A 12290-nucleotide genomic window follows, 5' to 3' on the forward strand; every position below is an offset into this window, starting at 1 on the left:
TGTGCGTATTTACAAATATTCCCTTGAACAACCAGTAAGTGGTTAATCAGTAGCAATTTAATTTTGTGTCAAAAAGGTTTAACGAAAAGAAACAACAGAAAACGCACCCTGAAGTCAAGTAATTGGCATTTAAGAAAAAAAGAAGTATGGAAATACCACTTTTTTCTCTTTTGTCTTCACACTTTCTATGATTTCTCTGGGGTTTGTATTATGGAAGTAATATTATTGACATTAAAATATACATTAAGCAAATAGCTTTATTAGATACTGCATTTTGTGTCATTTAATTTTTTAATCACCTTTCAAATCCATTTGTTTGTTCCATAACTTTTCACTGATAGCAATTATGATTCTCCACAGTAAATTGGAATAAGCAGGCTGCAGCAAAGGCTTGATTAGGCTTGTGTAATAACAGGCATCAGTTTAAAAACCAGGGATGGTGCAGTACTGTCCAGTCTCTGCAGGCTACTTAGAAATGCACTGGAAACTAATCAGACCTTGATTGCTTCAGTCCTGGCATGTTGGCTTAACTCCCATTTTCCCTGGTTATGTTGAGAAAACCTGTCATATTATTGTAATCCAGTCCTCTGAGTTTAAGCAAATTAAACACTTGGGATCAAATTCACACATAATGTAAGAGCATGAACTTAATAGAATTATACCAAAGATAATTTTTTTTCTCAGTGATGTTATTTAATGGCTCTTTTGCATAGTGATTTGTGGATTTATGAAGCAGTTTAGTGGCCTGAGGACTTCACTCAATTATGTCCAAAAATCTTTCTCCATCCTGTATGTTGTATGTCTGCAATGATTTAATATAATTAATCCAACTTAAGGAGGAAAGAAAATTCTGTCTCTGTGGCAACTCGATTTTGAGTTTCTTTGCTGAAATTGTCAGCAGGATACCAACTAATGCCAAATTTGATACCATTTTTATAAAGGAGGCACTTGTCCACTGTGAACTGGATTAAGGCCACTTACCTAACAGTATTTTCAGGGCAGGAGTTTATCTTTAGATGTTACTGCTGATGCCAGATTTTACTAGTAATCATAGATCTTTGTTTGAAATTATAATTTTAAAAAAAATTGACTTCAGAATGTTTCCTGTAAATAAAGCCTGTGGACCCAGGCTCTATAGGCTGCAATTATTTTATTCTAGCATCATGAAGTGAAAGGTGTAGCCAGGAATGAGCATGCCACACTTCAGGTGCTGTTAGGAGCAGGGGTGTCTGTAGAAATGTTAGTAGTTCTGTCTTCATTTGAATGATTTCCTCAGCATAGCAGAGGAACAATAAACAGGCCTTAAGCTCTTGCTGAAAAAAAGCAACATCTGCTAAGGAAAGGGGAATTCTAAGATGAGGATTGCCCTAGCTGAACTCTGCTCTTGCTTCTCTCAAAGATTTGCCATGTGACCTCCAGTTAGCTATCTAACAACCTTGTGCCTATTATCACGTGTGTGAATTTAATATACTTACACTGCTCTGCCTTGGAGAAAGGCATGGGCCTCGACTTGCTTGTGTTTGAAGAGAACCTGAGATTATTACATTAACTGTGTTGTATAAATGCTAGATGTTGTGAATTTGTGAGTGAGCACATGGTGTGGGGACAGTCCCAAAACAGCATTTGTGAAGATAAATGTTATCTGCATGAATGGCAATACAAAGCACCAACTGAGGGCAGTAAATTACATTCCAGCCTACTGTTCTGGATTTTGCAAGTGCCTGGGCTCCTGTGTACCTCCTAATTAGGTGGGGTGAGCATGTCCCAAAGCACAGTGCCGCCGTTCTTGCCACACATCCACGTCCTCCTGCCCACACTCTGCCTTCCTGTCCTTCACCCTGCTGCCTGCCGGTATGGCTGTATACTCACCGAGGCCGGGATTCCCAGCCCCGTGGCCATTCCAGGCCCGGCGACTAAAGCACCGCGGCTCCTGTCGGAGGGCCCGTCCGGAGGGGCGGCGGGCGCAGCGCCCCCGCGCCCCCTCGGCCCCGCAGCGCATTGGCTGCGGCGGCCGCCCCGCCGGGCCCGCTGGGGTGCCCCGTGCCCGGCACTGCCTCTGACCTTCCCTTCCCTTCCCCGGCGCTGTCAGAGCGCATCAGCGGGCGCGGCGCTGCGATGGAGCGGCGAGCGGCAACGGCAGCCGCCGGGAGAGGAGGAAGAGGAGGAGGAGGAGGAGGAGGAAGGGAGAGATTAGCGCGGTGCCGGCTGGCGCAGAGGCGCAGCTGAGCGCTCCAGCGGGAGCCCGGGGCCCTGCGGACCGTGCGAGAGGCACAGGCGGAAGGAGCGGAGATGCGGCCGCTCTCCCCGCGCTGCTGAAGCTCCCGGTCACTCGCCCGGAGGAGGGAGGCCGGGAAGGTCCGTCATTCTCGCCGCTCTGCGGGCGCAAAGGGTGCCTGTGCAGTCCCCTCCTCTTGCTTTTATCCCAGCCCAGGAGCAGGAGCCGCCGCCGCCCCCTATCCCTTCCTGCGCTCTTCCCACCATGAGCGGGGCTGTTTTCACCTTATAAAGATGGCGGTGTGGGATCGCTGCAACCTTTAGACTAATGACTGTCAGAAACATCGCCTCCATCTGTAATATGGTGAGTGCTGGCGGGGGGCGGGCGGCACGGCAGCCCCTGCGGGGGCCGGCTGGGGGCTGCCCCGGGGCGCAGCCCAACCGCGCGGCTCCGTCCCTTGCCCCAGCGGCGGGGGAGCCGGGCAGGCTGCCGAGAAGTGCCTGGGATGGAGTTGGCCGACGGAGAGTGACGATGTCCCGAGGAGTTTTCCGGGAGCAACCCGGGCGTGGGCCGGGGAGGGACGCAGATGCAGAACCGGTGCGAGGCCCCCCGGAGCGGGTCTGACCCCGGCCGAGGCGCGTTGCAGACGGAGCCGTGGCCCGCCCTTCCTCCGCCTGCCCTTCCTCCTGCCCTATTACTGCGAAAGGACCAAAGTTGGGTTCTGAATCCACATGAAATCAGTGACCCTGTTTAACCCTCTCAGGCAGGCACCCTGTGGTCTCCTAGGGCCACGAGCTCCCCAGATTACACAGAAAAGAAGGATGATTAGATGCCTAATAACACTTTTGGATCCCGATGCTAGGTGCTTGTTCTAGGAAGTCTTTGCTTTAGAGCTAACTGGGTTTAATTTGCACTGCATGCTGCTCGAAGAGAACTGGTGTTTATAAAGTACTCTTGAATCACTTAGCTTTTTCAAAACCAATTAGGCAATTAGGAAGGAATAAGGAAACGTTTGTATTTTTGTTATGTTCATTTCACTACTTTTCTCCTCATGGAACAGTTGAAACGATGCTTTCTGCATTGTGTTTGGGTTTAATTTTAATTCTAACAAACTTGGAGCAGCTAATTTGGTTTAGGTTTTTGAAACTTCTTGGCAGGAGGAGCAAAAGCTCAAACTCTGTCAAAGACTTTTTAATACAGTGAGACTGTAGCAAACTTGCCAAATAAATAGTTGCGTGCTAAGCATCTCAATGCAAACAGAAGAGAATCCTGGTTTTGTCCATTTTGGGTTTTTAGTCTGTATTTTTCACCCTTATTTCCAGGTTCTTCAAGAGCAGCTACACACAGTTGCTAGCTTCCCTCCATGTGGTGCCCCAGCATGCCTTGTGCTGCTGATGCCACACATACCATTCATCTGCCCTGGAGAAAGGAGCCTGTCTCTAGGGTAAGGCAGTGGGCACAGCCCCAGAGGCCTGGCTCCTGCGGGGTCTGAGTGAGGGAGTGCAGAGTGCAAGCCTGCTCCCCTTCCATGTGTCCACACTTCCACTTAAGTGGGATTGCTCTTTTGTTGCAAATGAGATGCCTGGAAAATCCCATGCATAGGTTTCATTTGAACCTCAGCCCTCCCTTTGAAATGCCTGCTCTGAAATGCAGAGAGGGTGAGTTGGTTCTGAGGTTAAAAGAATTAATATAAAATCCAGATTCGAGGTATAATAACCTGGGTGCTCACCCTTCTTCACCAGCAGTAACTAGTTTTCTGAACTTTTCATTGTTCTTAATGATTTCCAGTCCAATGAGCCACAAATACTGCAAAGAGACCTTCAGGAAATGGTACAGGACTGAGGAGAAAACCTAGATGTTTTTACTGCTGATTAATGGTGGATGTGATGCCTTGCAAATTTTATAAAAGAGCACTGCATGAAGGGGAGCTGGAGACTCATAGGTGGATGTAAGACCTTGGCATAAAGTACTAGGAACTCTGATTTTTTCATGTGCTTCAGACAGATGCACTTGCATGCAGCACGCTTCTCCCAAAGACTGAACAGATTCACAGCAGAACTGATGAGGTTCTTGCAGTGGTGTGCTGCTCAGCTGTCATTGCTAGTATATCCTGCAAAAGTAGCATCTGAGAGGTGGAGAGACCAAAGGCAAGAAGGAGAGCCCCAAGCAGAAAAAGGGGCATACCAAGATTCATACTTCAAGACAATTCTAGCTGATGGTACTGTGACAGCAGGTGCAGTCTATTCAATGTTACTGATGTTTTAAGGCTACACATTCCTTGAGGTCTGTGTACTTAGCTTTTAGAGATGCCACGTTGTATTGGTCACATTTAGTTTTTTCTGGATAACCCTCAGGGACTGGAAGTTCTTTTAGGCAAAAACAATGGAGTTTTAGACAGCTACAGGAATTTGGGGCTGTAAGAGAAATACAAATTCTTGCAAGTGTTGGCAACATTGCATTATGGCTCCTCCAAAAATGTGTCCACTCTGATGAAGTGATAGACTTGAACTCAGTGGTCTGTAGAAGGAGCTATGACAACCTTCCAGAGGGCTAGAGGTATAAAAGTAAACCTTTACCTTTTTAAAACCTAAATATTTGCCCTAAATATAGTTTGATTTAGGACATCTGTAGAAATCTATCTAGAAAGATGCTGAGATGCTGATTCCCAGACCTTGTTCCTGCACTATAATATAGTGCTTAAAAACTGAGCTTTGGACAAGCTGTGGACTAAGAAATAGCTGGGTAGTTCTTTGGTAATATAATATGTTTTTCTATATAATGCTATATAATAATAGGTTTCTAAGGTTTTTAACCTGGTTAAACTCAGTAATTTAAAAAAGGGGCTTCTGGTCTTTATTTTTTCCCATTCCACTTTAGAGTGTTCACAGAGGGTTTTTCGTTTTTTGAAAAAAAGCCCCAAAATCTAAACAAAGATGTCTGGTTGGTTTTTAGGGGTGGTGTGGGGAGTAGAGGAAGAGAGACAGAGGCAGCAATTGGTCCTGAAATACTTGTCTTTCCTTGAATGCAACTTAGATTGTGTTTTCAGTGGTAGTCCTTGACAAAGTTTTTTGAGTGTGTTTGTCCAATGTTTGCTTTCATGTCCTGAAGGGAAAAATATTACTGAAATTTAACTGAATTAATCGAAAAACCTGGCTAGCCAGCATTTTTGGATGTATGTTTGCTATTAAGTTGACTGCCTGATATTTGATATCTTGGGTTGTATTTTTGATCTCCTAAAGATGGTAGAGGTCGTTAGTCTTTTCAGGAAGGATCAAAACAAGTGTAGTGAAGCAAGAAAGACAGGGACAGTATTTAACTCACTTGCAAAAGATCCTTAGTACTATATATTCTCTGGATAAGCTCTCACATGCTGAGATAGACACAGTAGGAGCTAGCCAGTAAGAAACAAATATTTGGCGGGGGAAGTTTCCACTTGGCACATTTACTTGTAGTAAATATTTAAATGCACAACTTTCTAGAATTAAACAAAATTCCTCTATTGTCTTTTACCAGTTTTGTCCCCTAAGTTATAATAATTGCAATAGTTTAGTTATTATTCACTGATTTGTTTAATGAGAATTAAGAGCTAAAACTTGTTCTGAATGGGTGGAGGGGATGAAGGCAACTGTGCCTGAGGGAATCAGTAGGATTCTTATGTGGGCATGATGGCCATGTTCACTGAGAAGGGAGGTGTAGTCCACAGGATGTTCAATTTACCTGCCTTCAGCCCCTGTGAAAACTCATTCACTCTGTCTGCACACCATGTTCACACTGAGGGATGTATACACTCGTATACCATGTATACAAGTTGTCATCTTTTATGTAGGACAGGTACAACAGATGTGAAGAAGCATAGAATACATTGAAAAAACTCTATTTGAGGGAATACCAACAGGCAATGCCTCCTAACACTGGGAGACTGTAGGCACCAGCTAGGGATGTGCTGTAATTCTCTTTGCTTATTGTTTCTGTGGAATAACCCAATGACTCACGTACCAAATTCTGGTTCATGGGTAGACAGGCATGCTGGCATTTCATGCTTACTGAAATCCTCTGCAGTATGCTTCTCTGTTGATGAGCTTTAGGTAAAGCCTTGAGTTCTGAGTTAAGCTCATGCTGCAGCTGTGGCCTAGGGATATTACTGTTATGTGCAGTGAAGGACATCTAACCATTTCAGAATGTATTGACATACATTTACTGAATCTGGCTAACAAGCTCTGTGGATCATATTTCTCTCTTTTAGAATTCTGTTGAGAACAAGTATTAATTCCCTCCCTTTCATATTTTTGTAATAGTATCTCAAATATTCCAATTAGAACTTCATAGTGCTCTGACAATTAATGAACAGAATAATCTAAACACATTCAGTGTTCTCTGATACAAGATATTATCTGAGATACCTCATAGTTACTCCTGGTAGTTGTTGTATAGATATCCTTTGGAATAAAAGTTGCCGTTCCTTGGATTAATTTTGGAGTTTCATGTTACTCTTTCTTTTCATAGTCTCATAGTTATGAGTTTCAGAGCTGTTTTTCTGCATGAAACATTCACACAATTCATCAGGAATTATGTGAACACCTGTGAATTGCAGCTTTCATTTTAAAACAAACAAACAAAGATTTTCTAACAATCCTAGAAACTGGTTATAGAGAAAAAACATACAACCCTAGGAGTCTCTACATTCAGGAAACAAATAAGAATAAATGTTGGAATTTTTTTTGTTTATTTAATAGCATGATTTTAGAGACTAATTGCAGCATTTGTTTGAATGTAGGGCATTGGCAGAATGAGGACTCAAACTACAAACAGATTTGGAAAAGGCTTTATACAAAAAAAAACCTACGACTTTAATGCTGTGAAAATACTAAAATCCTGTTTCATACAAGAATAATAAGAATATTATTTGGCTACAGAATTGATCACTATGATTTTCAATTGGATTTATTCATTTGGACAACCTGCAGTGTATATTTCTTCATGTCTCATATATCTTCCCATAAATACAGATAAAGGCAAAATAATATGTGCCAGACAATAAAAACAGTTATCTGAAAGCATATTTAGATTGATAAAGGAAAATAAATTTTTACATTGGATAAGATGTAGACAGTTCAAGCAATGCAGTTTTAGAAGCATAGTCTCAAGGGTGACAATTTCAATATGACATAGAAAATATAGAAATAAAAATATGAAAATTATGGAGAATATGAAGTGTAATCTTTGTAATAACTTTCTGAAGTAATGAGAAACTTGAGAGTATGACTGACAAATGGGCGCTGGACTAACAGACAGGAAGTGTGCATTCCATGAAAAGATGAATGAAGTCCACAAAAGATATTTTTTATTGGATAGAGGAGTATACGCAAAATGAGAAACATCCTAATATATAATTCCCAAAGTATAACCTTGAGTAATGGCTGAAGCTTGTCTTGCATGAATACCTTTTAATGGCTAAAGTGGTTCTTATGTACTTACTTGCTGTTTAGAAAGTAAGCACAAAAGGACAATTCATGAACACAACATGTAGTGTACAGTGTGTTTGTTTTAGATGCATGTAGTCTTTGGCTTCATATTGCTGAATTAAGAACAAACCAGTGGTTATACTAAACACCTCAGTAAAGGAACCTCTTAGTCATAGCTCAGCAAGGCTGAGTGAATCTGAATTGTGGAAGAAATTACATTAAAAGCAAACTCTGGACCCTTATTAACTCTGTGTGGTGGGCAAGTGCCACACAGGAGGTGAGGTTCTGATGGATTTGACAAGCCACAGTCTGTGGGGTCTAAGTCCTGGCCAGTCAGAGAAGCAGTCAGCCAGTTCTCTTCTGCTGACCTTCCTTTAGCCTCAGAAACTGTCCTTGGTTGGCTGTTTTGTAGGTATGCTTACATACATTTATTATGTACATTACGTGCTTAACACCCTAGGATGTCGGTACTTCTGGGGAAGAAGCATCCTCAGTGTCAGGACTCCACTGTAAGCATGGTCTTGGGTGTGCTCAGCCATTGCAGAAAAGGCTGTTGTGCTGAGGGTTTCAAACCAGCCATTACTGGATATTGCATGTTTCAGTTATTTAACTTGATTTTTTGATTTCACAATTAATGGCCTCATAACAACTGTATATAAAGTATCCTATGACAAGAAAGTCTCCCACTGTCCACTGAATATGATAAACCTATGTTATTCCTGATGTAGGTCAGCCAAAGTTGGAGATTTCCAATGATAGGAACTATGTCGCACTTCCTAATGTCTTACTGGAATCTACATTATGGTAATTTGAGCTTGGTACTTCTCATCCTGGCCATTGCCGAGGCCAAGAACAGACTAGTTTCTTTCTGTAACAAACTGTAGACTTGAAAATATTGTCATACCCTTTCCTGCATTATGCAGCCTTTTCTGTCTTATGCAACACAACTCCATTAAACGCGTTTTTATAGGTCACTTTTCTCTTGAGTTGAGTCTTCCATTTTGACTGGCTTCTTTTGGATTCTTTCCAGTTACCTTTATCTTCCTTGAAACCAGCCACCCAAACCTGGATATAAGATGTCTTACCACTGACAAGTTAAACAGGAAAGTTACTTTAAGATCTTTGTAGACTACCACCTGCAAGTGTTGATTACGTTGTCAACATTTGTTGTTGTGGTTTTGGGGAATTTTTTAAATAACACTGCATACCTGTGGCTTTTTCATCTTATACAACACAGAGACTTCCCCTTTCTTTCTTTCTTTTTTAAAATGTTACTACCTTAGTCAGCTGTTTCCCATTTTGTACATGGTGATTCTTCTCTTCATGTGCAGAATCTTGCACTTGTCTCAGGTCCTTACATGATTTCTCTAAAAGAAAAATACTGTAAAAATATTTTTAATTTTAAACCTGTCCTGCAACATAGCTGCAGCCCTCATTATGCAACCTTGTATGGAGATATAATGAACATATTCCTACTTCTGTCTCCAAGTTATCAGAGTATCCCAGCTGGTGCAGCTGTGATGAAGTTTAGAAGGTGCCTCGCTTTTCAAATGCTCTGAGGCAGCACATATGCAGTCTAGGTGCTCTAGACAAAAATGTGACTGAAGAAGTTAATAGTTTATAGGCAAATGTTAGTTTCATTTTGACTCATGAGACCATCTTGAGGCTATGGGTTCTGAAGAAGGAAACTGGCCAAAACCAATGGTCTTGCTGCTTCCTCCAGAAAAAGCCTGGGTGCCACTAATCAAGAAAAATTAAGCTGGGGATACAAAAAGACTCACAAGAGAGTACTGAGTTGCAGTTTGGTAAAAGCTGTCTAATCTTGGAAAGTTTAAAGGTCAATATTTTTTTTTTTTAATTACTTATGGATATAGACTCTGGACTTGCTGCACTTCAATAAAACCTCCCTTGCAGTACTTGGTTGCTTTGTGCTTTGAGAAAACCAGGTTTATCAGCTATGTAAGACTGAGTACCTTAAAAACTCTGTCCAAGGTTTTAAGTAGTTCAGGATTTCAGGTCTTGCAATTTTTATCCATTTCTTGGAAACCACACAGAATGGGGCTGAAGTTATTTGTGGTATATGTGATACTTAGGTCTGTAAATAGAGATAGCTTAATCTACCCAGCAAGAAAAAAGGTTAGGCCTCTCCTTTCAAGCTCTTATAATTTGCCTTAATGATCAGAAGAGTCTTTGGAAAAAACACACAAAAATAATTTATTTAGATATATTTTGATAAATCATCTCTCCTAAAAAAATTTGAATACACAGTGGTTTTTTAGTCAGTCAAGGTTCTTTTGCTGTTTACTATGATCTCCTCTGTGTTTTCATAGACTCGTCTCTTTCCTCTTTCTTCTTGTGATCAAAAAGACCCAAAATAGCTTTGCTGGAGGAACAAAAAGCATTTTCTCACAGAATGAAGAGAGAGCTAATCTGGTTAAATTCAACCATCTTGTGGGACTTGAACTTTAAAAAATTACAGAAATTCTTCACATTTGGCATTTAATATAGATGAGTTTTAAAGAAGGCTGGTTCGGCTATTTCAGTTACTCACCATATCTCTCTGAAAGTTGAGGTTGTTTCTGAGGATAGCCAAAGTCCAGCACTGGGGACAGGTGATGCATCTTTGAAAGCAGCTACATGTATGCTGCATGCTGTGCTATTGTTAGTTCTCCTTTTACTCTTGGTTCTTTGTGTTGCTTCTGGGAGCTAATTTCAGGTTTTTACAATTACCTCCTCTCTTTTGAGTTATCCATCACCGCCATTTTTTGGCCAGGAGGCCTTCCTCATCTTTCTTTATTTTCTTTTTTCCTTCCCTTCCATGTGCTGTGCCTTCCAAAATCCTTCAACTCAGGCTGTCTAGCCCTGAAGCCATTTCTATTTTTACTCTAATTTTTCTTCTACCAGCCCAAACATCATCATTAGTTTGTCTTAAGTCTTCAGTTTCTCCCTTCAAGAAACTATCGTGTTGCTCTTGCTTTCCCCAAATACTAAGAAAAAAGAAATCTAATCTATAAATGTATATGGTCTGAAACCCTTCGTATGGACCAGCCATCTTCCTTCATTATCTCTTGCTCTTCGTGTATTTTTCTGTTTTAATTATTCAATTTTTATATGTTTTTCTGTTACATTTTTTAGATTTTCTTGTGAACATGATATTTCTTCTTATTTCTTTTTTTTTGTCTTTGTACAGACATATTTTTCTGTACAAAGAAAAATTTAATTAATTTTTTATTTTTCATACTGTGTTTCTGTTTATTTAGTGATACCCATTTAATAGTGGCTTATGAAGGATCTAATTTCTTTACTGTATCAATTTACTTTAAATTGAACACATGTATATTTCTAGAAAGTTAGAGCCATTTTTATAGCTCTGTCACAGTACAAAGTTTAGTCTGCTTTGCTGTCTTCTGTTGACACTATCTTTCTTATTAGCTCTTGTCCATTTCTCATCCTCCATAAAATAATTGTATTTACATTACTTTTCTACATGTGATTTATTGAAGTAATCTGGTGACTTCTTTTTTATCCTGACTTTTTTTTCAATATATGCTAAAGTGTAAACGAACAGCAGGGGTTTTTTTTACCTAATCTATTTCATGGATCCAAAGCACAAATGAAACTCTTTGCAACATAATCAGAAATTTCAACTGAAAAAAAACCAGCAGCCTTATTCTTTGGACAGTCCAGGACAAAATAACAAGAGGAAAAAATATAGGTCATATGGGCTGAATGTTTTTGGAGCCATGCTGTGGCAAAAATCTTGGCCTGAATTGACCTGTGCTTGGCTATGTCTCTAGCTGTATGTTTTTTTATGAGGGCTGAATACTGATTGTTGAATTAAGTGGTAAAACTGGGAAATCAAGGTTCCAACACCACAGAGTGCACAGTAGGAGTTTCCACATTGACCTAGTTCTCACCCTCATAAGGTCTGCATACCACAGTCACTCCACTGCATTTCCTTCACTAGTGTATTCTTTTAAGAAGGAGCCAGTCTCCTTTATTGTCTCTATACTCTGATATGACTTTATTTAATACTCCCAAATCCCACTTCATTGACTTATGCAGCCTCTCCTCATTTCAGGCTCTGTAGCTACACTGCTGGTCCTGCTTATTTTTATGGAACTACAGTAGATTCAGTTGTGGTAGGATATTCCTCCTAGCTGAAGCTTTTAAAAAACAATAGAGAGTGGTTGCATTAAAATGTCTGAGCAGGTTTTCACTGTAGAAGTAATCAAAATTACTTGCTGGGAGTGAGAACAAACACCCTGGAAAAATAGTCATGGTTGATGTTTGCTGTAGATTAACATCAGTAGACTAATGAATATGTTTTCCATTTTATATGGTTGATTTAAACTGAATTCTCAACCACCTTTAACACATCCCTAATAATATACTTTTTCCAGTTTAAACCTGGATTGGGTGTACAGTTCCTGATATACTTTCTTGGAAAAAATTCCTTCTGTCCTCATGTCAACTGCTTATTAAGGAGACTTCATATGCAAAACAAGTAATTTATATACAGTGTGACATGGTTTGAGTTTTACTAAGTGGCCTGTCTACATTTTTTTCTCCATATAAGGAATATATCCTTCTTTGAAGCATCAGGTCTCCGT

At 40.6% G+C, this 12290-nt stretch overlaps 1 protein-coding gene across 1 annotated transcript in view; it reads left to right on the top strand.

Moving 5' to 3' along the window:
• Positions 1-1894: 1894 nt before the first annotated feature.
• The window catches only part of USP46 (ubiquitin specific peptidase 46), a 33836-nt gene continuing 23440 nt past the window's right edge, over positions 1895-12290 (top strand). The window contains exon 1 of the mRNA XM_071432392.1: positions 1895-2578. Coding sequence (XP_071288493.1) covers positions 2543-2578 — 36 coding nt within the window. The 5' untranslated portion in view covers positions 1895-2542. The remainder of the gene's footprint in view (positions 2579-12290) is intronic.

Source organism: Agelaius tricolor, unplaced genomic scaffold (assembly GCF_023055355.1).
Source record: "Agelaius tricolor isolate 1412-34295 unplaced genomic scaffold, bAgeTri1.0.p SCAF_8, whole genome shotgun sequence".
NCBI lineage: Eukaryota > Metazoa > Chordata > Aves > Passeriformes > Icteridae > Agelaius > Agelaius tricolor.